General features: G+C 39.9%; 2 protein-coding genes and 1 pseudogene across 3 annotated transcripts; 2 read left to right on the top strand and 1 right to left on the bottom strand.

Annotated features, from left to right (window-relative positions):
* Nucleotides 1-202: 202 nt before the first annotated feature.
* On the bottom strand, nt 203-5,052 carry LOC121792567 (homeobox-leucine zipper protein ANTHOCYANINLESS 2-like). 2 transcript variants are annotated; one of them, XM_042190559.1, is made up of 9 exons: nt 4,909-5,052; nt 4,128-4,348; nt 3,928-4,045; nt 3,226-3,858; nt 3,056-3,157; nt 2,762-2,968; nt 1,657-1,831; nt 1,198-1,565; nt 203-882 (listed from the first exon to the last, which is right to left on the bottom strand). In XM_042190559.1, exons 2-9 carry the CDS (start codon nt 4,322-4,324, stop codon nt 547-549), a joined length of 2,136 nt encoding a protein of 711 aa, XP_042046493.1. In that variant the 5' UTR covers nt 4,325-4,348; nt 4,909-5,052; the 3' UTR covers nt 203-546. The 2 variants fall into 2 exon arrangements, with proteins under 2 accessions (XP_042046493.1, XP_042046492.1); XM_042190558.1 differs by having other exon boundaries at nt 4,434-5,052.
* Nucleotides 5,053-6,483: 1,431 nt separating this feature from the next.
* On the top strand, nt 6,484-6,921 carry LOC121779430. The gene has a single exon (XM_042176763.1). The coding sequence runs from the start codon at nt 6,484-6,486 to the stop codon at nt 6,919-6,921; it is 438 nt and encodes a 145-aa protein (XP_042032697.1).
* Nucleotides 6,922-11,613: 4,692 nt separating this feature from the next.
* LOC121779442 lies at nt 11,614-14,661 on the top strand (annotated as a pseudogene).
* Nucleotides 14,662-15,115: the final 454 nt, after the last annotated feature.

Raw genomic sequence — 15,115 nt, forward strand, 5'->3', positions numbered from 1 at the left:
TGAATTACTGCATTATATGGCTATATACTTTCAGCCATGCACCATTACCTATATTTGCAAAATACTCCTTATCTTCTATGGTCCGTATACTATACCTCTTGCTCATATATTATGGTGTTTTTTGCATTTTCTTAGATAAAAATGGCTTAAATGCATCAAGGTAAATTTAGTACACTCACACTCACCCTAAACCCTTACCAACAAAAGTTATTCTTCTGTCATCAATATTCTTAAAAAATCAGAAGGATGCAAATAGTCATACAGTATTTCACAGCCAACTCAAGGATACACCTGAGTCAATACCCGAACCACCGCCATCCCACGGCGGTGCCGCCACCATACAAGCGTTGTTCCGCCACGTACGCGGTTCGTTCTTGACTCACCACTCCCTATATATGGCCGCACACAATTATACCTCAAACATCTCATCACAAATTAACACTAACTAAAATCCCCAAATCTCACGAAACGCCAAATCCAAACCCTAATTGAAAATCTTCTATTCCAACACAGGAATAAAAAATACGAATGCATGATGAAGATCGATCAGCTCTCACACTGAAGAGCGGCCTTGATTTTCTGAACGGTGCAGGAGATGAGATTATTGACGGTTTCCACCGACTCCACCGTCAGCTTCGCCGTAGGCAAGCTATTCACCAATATCTGGAACGCCACGGTCAACAGCGACCCGCCATCGGTTCCCGGGCTGTCCGGCACTACTGCGAAGCCCGACGGCAGGAGAGCCACGTAGGCGGAGTCGCCCCCGTTCATGACCACGTGCATCGCGGGAATGTCGACTGGCGCGTAGACCACAAGCGACCCCGACGCGTCTGTGCATGTCTCCTGTAGAATGAGCATGTTGCTCTGGTTGGAGTTAATGGCCTGTCGGGACAATTACAGAATTAGCCCTCCACTTTTTCTGATATTCGGATCTCACTTCTGAGTCAACCCCACTTTTCATCTAAATTGCAAATAAGGGCCCCAGAAGCTGACACCATACGCCCCTCGTATTTTTCAACTTTTTCTCACACAAATCATGCATTTGACTTTTATATATGTTTACAAAAACATATTTTTACAGACGTCTTTATTGGTACCGCCAAATCACATATTTTTATCTGCCCACCCCAAATTATTCAAGGGCACACCCGTCATTTCACTATTCCAAACTAAAAAAAAAAGCAAGGAAAAACGTACACTTGCACGGAGAAGGGAAACGCAATTGCCGTGATCCTGGCCTTTGGCGATGTGTGCCATCTCCTGCATGGGCCCACCGTTGGAGAGGATGTCCCACTCGCTCCGCAAGTGCTCGTTGCGGAGGAAGTGGAACAGCTTCTGCGGGGACACGGGGAGCCACACGGAGGTGGCTGCGCTGAGCACCACACCGGGCGGCTCCCCGGGGTCGTCCACGCTCTTGCGCGTCATCACGCGCACGTCCTCGTCCACGTTCTCGGCCCGCAGCTTGTTCCACTTGTGGAGAGTGGAAGCGCACACGCCGGCGCAGAAGTTGTTGGTCATGCGCTGCGCAAGCTTCAGCATGCTCCGCCGCCCCCCTGCCGTGATCGCTGCAGCTCCGATCAATTCAATTTGTTAGAAAATATGAATAATTAATTAAATTAAAAGCTCGATTAAATTGTACTCTATTAAATTTGTTACCGGTGTGATCTCTTGAAGGAGAGGAAGACGACATTAAGATAGCAAGGCACTCGCATTGCCGTTGGAGCGTTGCTATCCATCGTTGCGATCCGAACCCCATGCCGGCGTTGATCATCGGCCGGTAAACTTCGTGGACTTCATTTTCGTCGTACTCACCATGTTCCACCCATGTAACCTAAATGTTTCCAAATTTAATCACGTTACATGCCCTAATTTTGAAAATTATGATAATCAAATTCTGTTGTTGATTTGATTTTTCCTTGTTGAAAATGTAGGTGCAGCATTTGTTGGCAACGAGGTGAGTTGAAAACATTGAGAATTGTACTAGGTCTAGTCACGTGACAAGACAAATGCAGCTAGTTTATAGGGGTGTTGACTATTATTGCACCGAAATTGGTACAGTGTGATAATAAAATTATAACTTGGCCACGAAATAGGAGTACTAAATTAATTAATCTTAAGTATGAAATTAATAGCGAGACAGTGTCAGAAAGATCGGAACAGAAGCATGATAAATTAGTTTAGTTGTACTCATAGCTTTTGTTTGATGATAACTAGAATATTGCATCGGGGTCATATGATAATTAATGTGTCCCAAGGAGCAAAAACAGGAGTAATAGAGCCTTCTATTCATTTTAATAATATGGAGTAAACCTTATTATATATAATCAACCGATCTTTAGCCCAAAAATCCAAGTATTATGATAATATTTCCGTCGCACGAGAAGCATCTTGTCGATGATTGACTAATGAGCTAAAAATTAGGATTGGTCAAATATGCTCGCAACTCTAGATTCCTATGGCGAGAATCATGACTGAAGGTCAATTAGTTTATAGTTTTATACGTATTATTAAAGTATATAGAGAGAATAATAAGGTAAGGTATAATAATACTATAGTATAGTATGACTGAATTAAATGTGCCTCAAGAAATGCAGTTGCCTATTTAAAACAATAAGAGATGGCCATTTATTCACCAACCCTTTGAGAAATAGAGAGAGGGACTCAATAAATGTGAAGAAAGCGAGAGTGGAGGTGTATGTAATAACTAACAAGGCAACAAAATAATGCATGAATAATTTAGTTTGAATTTAATGGTAATTACCTTACAACAACCATTAGGCATATCTTGTACGACGCAGCCGGAGGGGAGCCTCCGGCAGCTCGGGTAGGCGGCGGAGGGCTCCCGGATGGCGACTATAGAGACGTCGACCACGGCCCACACTCCCTCCGCGTGCTGCTTGCAGAAGCGGAGGAAATTCACCTCCCTCACCGGAACTAGCGGCGATAGGACTTGCAGCTCCGCATGCATCTGAATAATCACACCAGTTTAATCGGCGCTGCATCTCGTAGTATTATAGTGAATAGATTGAGATTTTGAAATGATCAAATTAATTACCAGTTGAAGAGCGCCGTTTCTTGTTCCGCCCATGCCATTTGATATCACATCTGTAGTTGTGGCTCTTGCAACTATGGAAGGAAACATCTCCGCCCATTTGCTCTATGAAAACATGATGCCATTAATCAAAACTCGATCGTGTCGTATTAGAGTAAATCTAGTTAACTCACCGAGTCCATCAACGTCTCCACCAGAGCTAAACTGTTGATGATCACTACACCGGTCTCGCGCGAAGCCTCGGCTGCGAATCCCTTCGGCTTCATTCCGATGCACGGAGTGAAGCTTCTAGAATATTCCTCACGATTCAGGACTTGTCTTCCTCCTTCCATGCCTCTAACCCAGAGCGGCTCGTTTGTTTGTGCGATTTTCACGAGCTCGTCCATGGCGGCCAAGGCGAGCTCCAGATACATGGATCTCTCCATCGGATTGGAGTTATTGATGGTGGATTTGGACGGGGACATGATCGGGAGAGGGGCGGCGTAATCGTTGGGGACGACGGCGGCTAGGGCACCGAATCCATTGATTCCGACTCCGAGCTCGAGGCCTGAATTAGGGCCCATGGCGGGGATAGGGCGGCCGAGGAACTTACCGGCGAGGGCGCAGACGCGATCTAGCTCGTCTTTTAGTCTGGCGTTCTCGATTCGGAGGTGCTGCTCTTCGAGGGAGACGTCGCCGATCAAGGCGGGGCCGCCGCAGTTTGTGCACATCGGATTTCGCATTGCGTCCCTAATCGACATGTTCTCGGCTCGGAGTTTGTCGTTTTCCTGCCGAAGAATTGAATTCTCGTGCCGCTCCAGCTGCGTCTGTGAGTGAATCGAATTAATTTTGGTGAAATTGAATTTTGAAGATTAAAGGTTGCTTTCTCTCTCTACCTTCATCTGAGTTCGTCGATTCTGGAACCAGAATTTGACCTGCCTCGTTTCCAAGCAAAGGCGTTTGCTGAGCTCTAACCGTTGCTTTTCGTCGGGGTGAGGGCACTCCTTGAACAAACTGCGAAAAAAAAAACAAAAAAATGAGAATATTTTGGGGAAAATTTGCGATAGTGAAGATGAATATTTGGATAAGAACGGACGATTCGAGCTCTTGGATTTGCTGAGGGGTGTGTCGGTGGTATCGCTTCTTCCTCGGGGGGCGGTCGGAGACCTCGATATCATCTCCAGATGCGGCATCCATGTTATCGCTGCCAGATCTGCTCTCGTGCTCTTCGTCTCTGCTTCGTCTTCCTCCAACCACATTGCTCGATTCGTACTTCTCCGTCATTCTTCCCATTTCCTGCCCTTCGATTCCGGTTTGCTGCACAAAAGCAAGGATAATTGGTTATTGGTGTGTTGATTTTAGAGAGAGAGAGAAGGAAGGGAAGAGAGAGAAAGGTGGGTACGAGGGCGAGGGAGAGGCCGGGGGAGTTGAAGACAGGTTCATGATGAGAGACGAGGCGCGGCGGAGCAATCTCGGCCGCGGCCATGGTGGCGGTGGTGATGGTGCCGGTGTAAGGCAAATCTGCCGCAATTCTTCCACTCCCACCCCCACAAGAATTGTTATCAAGAAAATCCCCAAAATTCATTAATTCTTCTTTACGTTCTTACTAGGTTATATGTGAACAGAAATTAAGTTTTTTGAAGAAACAAATTAGGAAAATGGAGAGGGAGAGGAGACAGAAGGCCTAAAATCCAAATGTCTCAAAACTGCCTCTCACTATAGCAAGAGAAAGAAAGAGAAAGAAGGCAAGCCTTGCTCTTCCTTCTCTATCCCTCTCTCTTTCTGATATCCTCTCCTACACAACAGCAACAATAATAGAGCTTTTGCTTTCTCTCTCTACAAGGGAATAGAAAAGAAAAATGGAAATGAAAGAAAACCTAGATGAGAGGGCTTTTCTTGCTTATCTGCATGCTTGACTTGCAAAAGGATAGTTTTTTTCATGCCCACAAAAGCTGAAAAGGAAAAGAGGGAGAAGAGAAACACATGATAGAGAGAGAGGGGAAAAAAGGAGCAAGTGAAGATAATACACTCAACTGTCTGGGGTATTTGAAGCCCACAATACATATATATATACCAGTACCACCAAATTACCATACATCTAAAAGGGGTGGGTTGACTCAATACACACACAGGAGTATTTTATAGATGTGTATAAGTATACGTATAATAGATTATTTTGTATGTGTGGGTGTGACGGCGGTGAAAAAAGGAGAGTCGCTTTTAACACCGAAAACGCTGTTCTTTATCTTGTTTCCTACACAGACTGTCAACCCCCTGGAATTTTCTACCATCTATGTCCTTATTCACACACACTATTTTTATTTTGGGGTTGGTCCACTTGCAAAACAAATTTCGAATCATCTCAAAATAATTAAATAACAATTCATAATACACGCAATTCTAACTAGGAATATTTCTTCCATTAACGAAAATCTCATTTTATCATTTTCATTACATTCGACAATTTTTAAAAACATGCACAAATTAATAAGTTGGAGTCTGTTTGTATCCTTATCCGATTATCCTATTAAAATACAATTTTGAGTTGGATTAGGTTAGATTCAGATAACCCATTTAAATATACTTTACTTTTCGGTAAGTTCTCTTTACTTTTATTCTGTAAGTTCTTGTACATTATGTTTAAATCCTATAAGTATCAAATTTTAGTTGTATAATATTATATTCGGATTGTTATCATGTCATGCCCATGGGCGGACGCAGAAATAAACATTAGTAAAGGCTATATTTTCAAAATATAGTTTGAAAATATTTTTCTAGGTAATTTATGTGATTAATAAGGGCTTTAATATAAATATAGGTATAAAATAGGAATAGATTATAAAAATTTATTTAAAAAATGTCAAAAAAATAATTCATTAAGGGCTAAAGCCCCACCCTTTGTCTATGTGGGTCCGCCCATGGTCATGCCAACTCATTTTATATTGTGTTCTTAACATGTTCATGTAAGGCGCAAGTCGTGTTTGTGTTTAAAGGTTGTAGGTCGAGTTCGTGTTTGAGTTGGAAATTTTCTTAACATACGTATGCCAACTGTTGGAAAGAAATCATAGAAATAATATGATTGATTTCTAATTGATCGTATACCTTAAATAGGAGAAGATCCCATTAATAGTATTTACCATGTTTATATTTTACCTTGCCTATAAAGGCTATACTCCTTGAACATATTCATCAAGCAATAATAATACACCTCTTCTGATCCTAATTGTTTCTTCATGGCGTCAGAGCAGGAAGAATTCTGGCTCAGAGAATTCTCATCATAGCCTTGTTATACCCAAGTCTCGGCCAAAAGGCTAAAACTAAAATAGAAACCAATTCCTATACACAAAAATGTCAGATACAGACGAAGAAAAACCAACAGCCGAATCCTCAAAATTAAGGACAAACAAGAACGTTACCGTGGCGTTCAAATTGAACGGGAAAAACTACTCGTTATGGTCGCGCCTAATGAAGGTCGCGTAGGAAGCATGAAGGGGTACTCCCACATCCACGACGAACCACCAGAACCAGGCAGCAATGGATATCTGGATTGGGAAGAAACCGATCTTATAGTTTTCTATTGGATCGTCGATAGCATCGAAAATGATATTATCGCCGACTTTGCTTACCACCAAACATCCAAAGCTCTGTGGGACAATCTCGCAATCACGTTCGAGAGCAAGGCGGATCCGTATCTGGTATACGACCTGGAGGACAAAATAATTTCAATTAGACAAGGGAACCTTGACCTTGAGACGTATTACCATCGACTCCACGGATTGTGGGTCAATGTTGATCGAAGTCAAAAGCAACCCGTAACGTGTTGCGATAAGGGGATCGAGCAATATCGGCAACACGCGAGCGAGAAACGGCTCATCATATTTCTCACATGATTGAACCAAGAATATGACCACATCCGGAGGGAGATCCTCAAACAACAGTCGTACCCCTCAGTCGAAGAAGCCTACGGATGGGTGAAGAAGGAGGCGGCTCAACAGAAAATCTTGCCACCGGCATCCTCTCCACCCACCGGAGACACCACTGGCGTAGGAAGCGTCGATGCATCATCGGGGAGATAGGCTACGGATACGGAGCACAGAGGGATCGTCCAAACAACCAGGGTGGAGCACAGCGACCGCCACCTGTCGTAGTCACACACCGGAACGGAGGAAAGACCGACAAGAGCAAATTGTGGTGCTCCCACTGTGGGAAGAACAAACACACGAGGGACACATGCTTTCTACGGGTAGGATACTCGGAATGGTGGGATGAGAGACAAAAGGCTCGAGCTCAGGCGAAATTCACCGGCATCGGGATTACCGAAGCAGGGCAACGGAAAAATCCCCCAAATCAACACAGAGAAGGGGCGATTGGAGGCAGAAATCAGTCGACCAATACCTCCCATTCGGAACACTCTGCTAGTGGTAGCGCAGGCGACGGAATCCGAGTCGGAAATTTTGTGGAGAGGATTGGAGCGGTGGAACGATCAAAATGAAGAGGCGGCGGATTTACTGGAGGTAACGGGTTTGTTGATTTACCAAACCCCAACAACTCTTGTTTCTTGCAATTTAACCCCCCTATTATACATAAATTCTGCCAGATAACCCACTTCACAAATAAGCCCCCAGAACTATCAATATGTGATAAATCAATCACCCATAGATTTCCCTAATTTCAAATTGGTCCCAAAAATTGATCAAATTGATACTAGGAATCATTTTGCACCTCTGATAAATCTTTTCGCTGCATTTAACGTGCAAAATAGTGGTACAATAGATAGAAAGAGTTGGATTTTTTATTGTGTGGCCACAAATACTATGACTCCCGATAGAACTGATTTTCTTGTCTTTGGTGAAATCACTAAGACTTTTATTCGGACTACAAATGGGGAACTAATTACAGTGGCCGGGATTGAAACTATAGAAATCTCTCCAAATCATCGTTTGTCAAACTGTTTATTTGTTCAGAGTTTATCGCAGAGATTGATGTCAGTGAGTCATGTAACAAGGGAGCTAAATTGTACACTCCTAATGCACCCGAACTTTTGTATTTTACAGGATATTCGGACGAGGAAGATCGTTGGGCGTGACACTGAGAACCAAGGACTCTACTACGTGGATGAGGTAGCTCAACATGGTAGTACAGTGTTGGCTCACGGATCCACGAAAGAAGAGGCTTGGTTGTGGCACAGAAGACTAGGACATCCATCCCCTAGTTATTTTAAGCTTTTGTTTCCCGATTTTTCAATTCCTAAAAATTTTTCTTGTGAGACTTGTGTTTTGGCCAAGAGCCAAGACAATCTTTTAAACCTTTAGATACTCGTATGAAATTTATGTTCGATCTAGTGCATGCTGATGTTTGGGGTCCTGCACCTGTTATTGGTGGGAATGGTTTCAAATATTTTGTCACCTTTATTGATGATTGCACCAGAATGACTTGGATTTATTTTTTGAAACACAAATCTGAGGTAACCGACAAATTTATTCTCTTCTTCCATATGATTCAAACTCAATTCCAGACCACCATAAAAATCCTTTGATCTGATAATGGGAGGGAATTTGTTAACAACACCATGTCTGAATTTGTTAGAGAAAAAGGCCTTGTTCACCAAACTTCTTGTGCCTTTACACCTGAACAAAATGGGGTGGCTGAAAAAAAAATAGAACCATATTAGAAGTTACTTGTGCCCTCATGATTGAATCCAAAGTCCTTACCTTCCTTTGGCCCGAAGCTATAGCAACCTCCGTCTACCTTATAAACAGATTACCCACAAAAATCCTAAACAAGAAAACTCCCCTCGACATCCTTTCCAAACAAGCCAAAATACCCGAATCTCTTAGCATGTCACCAAAAGTCTCTTGTTGTATGGTCTATGTCCACATTCCTAAACACGAGAGAACCAAACTTTCACCTTGTGCAACCAAATGTGTCTTTGTGGGGTATGGGATAAACCAAAAGGGTTACAGATGCTATGATCCAAACACTAAGAAAATTGTTACCACCATAAATTGCAACTTTTTGGAAACCGATTTCTTTTACCTTCACCACCTTAGCAGTCAGGGGGAGCAAAATCCTAAAAAAGATTATGGGGACTGTCTAAGTTGGTTTGTGCTACCTTCAAGCCCTTTGATTGAGGATCAAACAGAGAGAGTTGTCAGTACCGCCGAACATGCCCCTCCGCAAGAGTCTCCTCAACCATTGCCTCCCGATCTTCTCAACCAATATCTGAGGTAAACCCTGAATCTGGATCTGAGGAGAATACTACAATTGTTACTAACAGTGCAGAAGTCGAGGATAACACTGTAGACAGTGACACTGGGAGGTATATTCTTCCATATAGAAGCACTCGAGGTATTCCTGCGAAAAGGTATTCTCCCGAGAAGATTGGTGCGAAAAGCAGATAAGGAGTGGTAAATTTTGTGCAAGGAAATATGACCAAAATGGCACAAGCCTTTGCAGCAACACTGTATGAAGAAGAGATTCCAAAGACTGCTGAGGAGGCAGTCTAGGACTCTAGGGGAGGCAGCAGCACTGTATCAAATTGTGAAAGCATTTATCCGTAAATAAAATTTTATTAAGTTGATCATTGTATAATATTGTGAAATATTTTGCTCAACGTTTTCATTTATATAGGATGAAGCATGAACTATCATTTTTCCCTTTTGTGGAATCACAAATTATTCCTTGATATCAATTATTTTATCTATCACAAATTTCGTTTGTATAATTCAATCATTTACTAGATTGAAATATAAATATTATTATGAAAGTATAGTCTTGATTAGGATACTTGCCTTTTATAAGTACCAAACTTATGAATTTATGCATTTTGTGATTTGAAACTAATATGCCAATGGAACAACCTTCTTTGCACGTTGTTAGGCCCTTTAAAAATAGGCTGAATTGGACCACATTCTTCATGCATAATCAAGCTATGATGGGCTGAAAGTAGTTAGTTATAATAAATTGTATGGCTATGGCCTACTCTCAATTTATCTACATTTAATGTAGTAATTAATTATCTTCGTTGATGCAAGGACGCCTAAACTTTATAAGTATCGATTAGGCCATCCTCAATGCAGCCGTGTGCACGGCCTCTATAAAATTCAACATTTTTATAAAAATCATTTTTTTTAAAGATTAATACTACAAAATTTTCACAACGGCTTATATGCTTAAAGTTTGCCCTTGGTAAAATATTAGAATTCTTCTTTTATAACTATAACTTATAATACTTTTCCTTCCTTTTGATGTGGGATGCCCTATCAAGGACACTTCCCTATTAACGATTTAATTTTAAATGATTTCTCACCTTTATGCATTCTATATATCTCCATGTTTGAGATTGAGATTCCACAATTTCAATCGGCAAATTTATCTTTTTAAATGCCACTGACATAACATCTTGGACATTAAATTATTATGAACATAAAAAGAAAAAATAAATTAAAAATAAATTAAACTACAAAGAAAAACAAAAAAATGTTCCTCAAAAGTCAAAATAGAATACAAATTTTGGATGCTTATAATTAACTTGGAACCAAATTTCAAGCTGGACTACAAAAGTTACAACATTTACTCCTTTCCTTTTCAATTTCAAAAGTTTGAGTATTGACTTATTGTATTACATGTTCTTGACGCATGTGTATTATTAACCAAATCTCATTAAAGAAATATCCAATAGTTAATAATCTTACAAACAAAACCATTACTGATAAATCTAATCTACACATTGACGGGTTGACCTATATAAAGTCATAGGAATTTAATTATGAATATTTTTCTAATTAATTGAATTGATACATTGTATTCATGAGAGTTGGTAATATTATACGTCAGAAAAATGCTAGATGCACAAGCTACGTTTCAATAAAAGGACTAGAGCTTTCTATTTCACATAAGCTTAAACAAATGGAGTATTTATTTAGCCAAATGCAGAAGATATGAACAGACCATATGCACGTTAGCAAATCGAACACATCGGATTTAGTAGGAGATTACCTCTACCTCAGAGTACTAACTACAATTATTTAATGGCCTTTTAAATTTATAATAATAACTTTATTCAGTTAATTAACTAGATTTAGGTAATTAAGGGCAAGCCATGAAAAGATCTTGTAGGATCCGAGTAGAGATAAACAATACTAGTAATCTATTTGTTCTTTCGATATTTACATAAATTATTATATATGGTGGCATTACATCATTTAACAGACTAACATGTTGTAATCAAAATTGATAAATCAACAATCAATTGTAAGCTTGATTGAGTGGCAATATAGAAAGAGTTAATTTATTTTTTAGAGTTGTTAGCATTTCAAATTGAGAGTTATTGTATTGTATTTTTAAAAGGAGAGAATCATAAAATAAAATTAATCTACAATTCTAATTGGTCCATTGATGTTCACTTGTAACTAAAAACCATATCTATTTTAGTCTTATGTTTTGTTATTTCTTTTAAACCTGGGTTCATGATAAATTGATCTAACATGAATATATTTGGATTATTCTTCCATCTTCCAAAACTGAAATAGTATAATCTCATTTGCATTAGGAAGACCCCCCCCCCTTCTCTATCCTCCACTATGGCGTTTCCCTACATTGAGGAGGTTATTGGTAGGTTTCACTCCCACTTTTATCTATTTCTGTGTTATATGTAAACGTTTATCAACTTACACATGTATATGACTGATCGTTCTCATTTGATTTGACTTGATCTCCTCACAATCAAAACAGAGAGCACACCAAAATTCACACAATCAAAGAAGAACACACCAATTATGGAAGATCAAATGCGATAATGGAATTGATAATCAATGCAACAGTAAACAATTGAAATACTACGTCAATGGCTTTAAAACTACGTCAATTTGAGAGAGATAATCAATGAACTAGAGTGGATATGGTTGGAATGCCAATGAAATGAGTTGGTGTGATTTTGTGGTTATTTATATTTTGAATTAGTTTTGATTTTGGGGACGCTTAGACGCCTCTAGCTACGGGTTATGCCACTGTATATTTTTCCTTGAATTTGTCAGTCCTTATTTGGCTTCTATTCGATCTAGGTTATATGATACTGGTATGCATTTTAGAGACGTATCTTGATTTGAGGCAGCATGCTGCTCCTAAGTTGCCAAATTTGCCAAAGCCATTAGTAAACTAATCTGCCAAACAAGGTTTGAAATGTCGCGTGCTTATCGTCTTGACAAAAGGTATTGAACATTGAACAGTCACTAATAACGTATACTGTCAATGTGTATCTGTTCTTAAACTAACAAGTTGTGTCTTGGTTATAAATGTTTATCTCTTCAGCAATTTCCGTTTTGTGCGCAAATTTGTAACTAGAGCCATGGACATCGCATCTTTGTACTTTGGCGTATTGCCCTGGTTTTGGAAGGTGAGTCATTTTATAGCGCGCCTTCTTTATCTGGTCTCTTACTTTGTTTCTTTGTCTTACCGGTTTTTTGGTTTCTTGTTAACTGCAGAAGTGTGGAGAGGTTCTGGTGTATGCTGGCTTTAATGCTGAAAATGAGATATTGCACACTCTTGCATTTTTAGCTGGTTTTATGTTTTCGTCACAGGTGTGTTTATGAGTTTCCATGTATTTTCTTTACAAAGACTAACAAAATGGTTACTTGATGGATTTGTTCTGTTTTGAGATCACCATAATCTACCAAAATAGCACATGTCGTGGCTTGTTATTGCTATAGCTAGATACAAATTGATGGCCTTTTTTTAACTATTTGGTTTCTATTTCTGCAGATAAATGATTTACCATTTTCTCTGTACTCAACTTTTGTCATTGAGGCTCGCCATGGTTCCAACAATGTGTGTAGTTTACTTTGATAATTTGGTTTTATCAACTTGATTTTTTCAGTTTCCTTTAATTTAGTTGTGACTATTTTTTTTATTTGACAGCAAACACTGTTATTATTCTTTAGGGACATGATCAAAGGAATTATATTAGCTATAGTGATTGGTCCTCCTATTGTAGCTGCTATCATCACTATAGGGCAGGTATTTCTATCTTATGTATTATATTTAAGACTAAGAGATTGTATAGGTTCTAAGCCCTAAACAATAGTCAGTTATGGTTGTTTACATGTTGTTGTCGTTTTTGCATTTCAATATTTCTCTGTGTCTCTTCATTTTTTATGGTAAGAATTTCTATGTGGTGAACTGTATAACATTCTCAAGTGATTGATTGCAGAAAGGAGGTCCTTACTTGGCCATATATCTCTGGGGCTTCATGCTAATTGTGTCCCTTATAATGATGACTGTTTATCCAGTTCTGATTGCCCCTCTTTTCAACAAGTTCACTCCTGACTGTTTAATGTAATAGCAATATCTCATTTTCTTTTGATAACGCAAAGTAACATAAGTTGCTAATCAATGTTGTCTAAAACATGAGCAGCTTCCGGAGGGAGAACTCAGAACCAAGATTGAGAATCTTGCTTCATCTCTCAAATTCCCCTTAAAAAAGTTGTTCGTTGTCACAGCAATGTGAGTAATGCTTTTCTTCTCACACTTTTGGCTTTACCACTCCTTTCTGCTCATGAAGACTCAGCTGTAAACATTTTTCTGCAGGCTTACATGTATGGATTTTTTAAGAACAAAAGAGTTGTCCTGTATGACACGTTAATACAACTGGTAAGGAGTATACAACTACTGTTTTCATTTGTGATAGTTAAATGCTTGCCAAAATCCTGGTTCATGGTTATAATATGCAATGTTACTGAGATCTTGTATAGTTAGGCTAGCACATGGGCTTCATGTTGTTGATAGAGTTACGCACTTTAATGACATTTTAAACCTCATTTGACATGTCGATGCACATGTAGTAAATAATAAACCTAAACAGCATTTGTTTTCCCATAACATTGTATTTTGTGTTGTATGTTGATACTGAATTGTATACTTGACAGCTCACTCTTTCATGTTGTGAACCGTGCTTTTGAGTTCCAGGTAAGCTTCTTGTGTTTTGTCCTAAATTGATTGTCATAACAAATTTATAGCAACTTGAGACTGTTGTGTTGTATCACTCCGAAGGCTGATGCTTTTGCCAAGAAGCTTGGTTATGCTGTTCCTCTACAAGCTGGTCTTATCCAACAGCAGGTAATTTATTTTTTGGTTTCCTTTGCATTGCACTTGCAACAAAATATTCTAGAGAGGTGTGTATACTGTTTCATGAAGTCGGGAAGTATTCATAATGTTACTACTACCATTGGCCTAGTTAGTTTGAAAGTAGAATAAATTGTACAAGTAGTCTCTTTGATCTGTTTGCTGTCTCCTGGGATTTGTTTTGTTATGAAGCTTACAGTTTTATTGATGTTTGACAGGAGGACATCAACATTGACCCTTGGTATTCTGTTTTCCACTATTCGCATATTAACCCTATTTTTGTCGTATCATACCCCACCAACATGAAAACTCGGTTCATTAGAGCATCATCCACTATAGGCGGATGCTTTCAATCGCCCCGCCCCATTTTTTTGTCCACAGCCCCACTTTTTTGTCCATAGCCCCAATTTTTTCCTCCACTGCCTCACTATAGGCGGACACTTCCAATAGCCCCAAAATTTTATAACCAATTTTTATTTTACTTTTTTCGTTGAAGTTTTTAAATCAGTTGAATTGAAATATTTACAAAACGAGGTAATTGAGACCGAATATTCGTTGTATTGGCAAAGGTAAAATTATACAACGAACGTAAAAAAAAATTACAAATAAAAACGCCGCCACCGTCTAATCGGTGGAGTCGTCCGATTCCTCTTCCTCATCTCTGTCGCCTTCTCCATCGCCTTCAACGTCTCCCTCATTGCCGCCGGCATCCGCTGACCCAGGACCCTCATCAGCCAAACGCAGACGGCGCTGGATCCGACGTATGAGGTCGGAGTATATATTCTTGATGTACGGGTCGGTTGCCGTCTCGTATTTGCTGCTGGCATCATTCAATTCGTGCGCCAGCTGCACATATACGGTATCCTTCAAGACCGCACTGGCAAAAGGGGCCCTTGAAGGAGGTATAGACGCGGGCTGCGGGGCGCGCGATCCAGAAGCCGCCGACGATCGACGGGAGGAACCGCC

This window comes from Salvia splendens, chromosome 2 (genome assembly GCF_004379255.2).
Source record: "Salvia splendens isolate huo1 chromosome 2, SspV2, whole genome shotgun sequence".
Classification (NCBI taxonomy): Eukaryota; Viridiplantae; Streptophyta; class Magnoliopsida; order Lamiales; family Lamiaceae; genus Salvia; species Salvia splendens.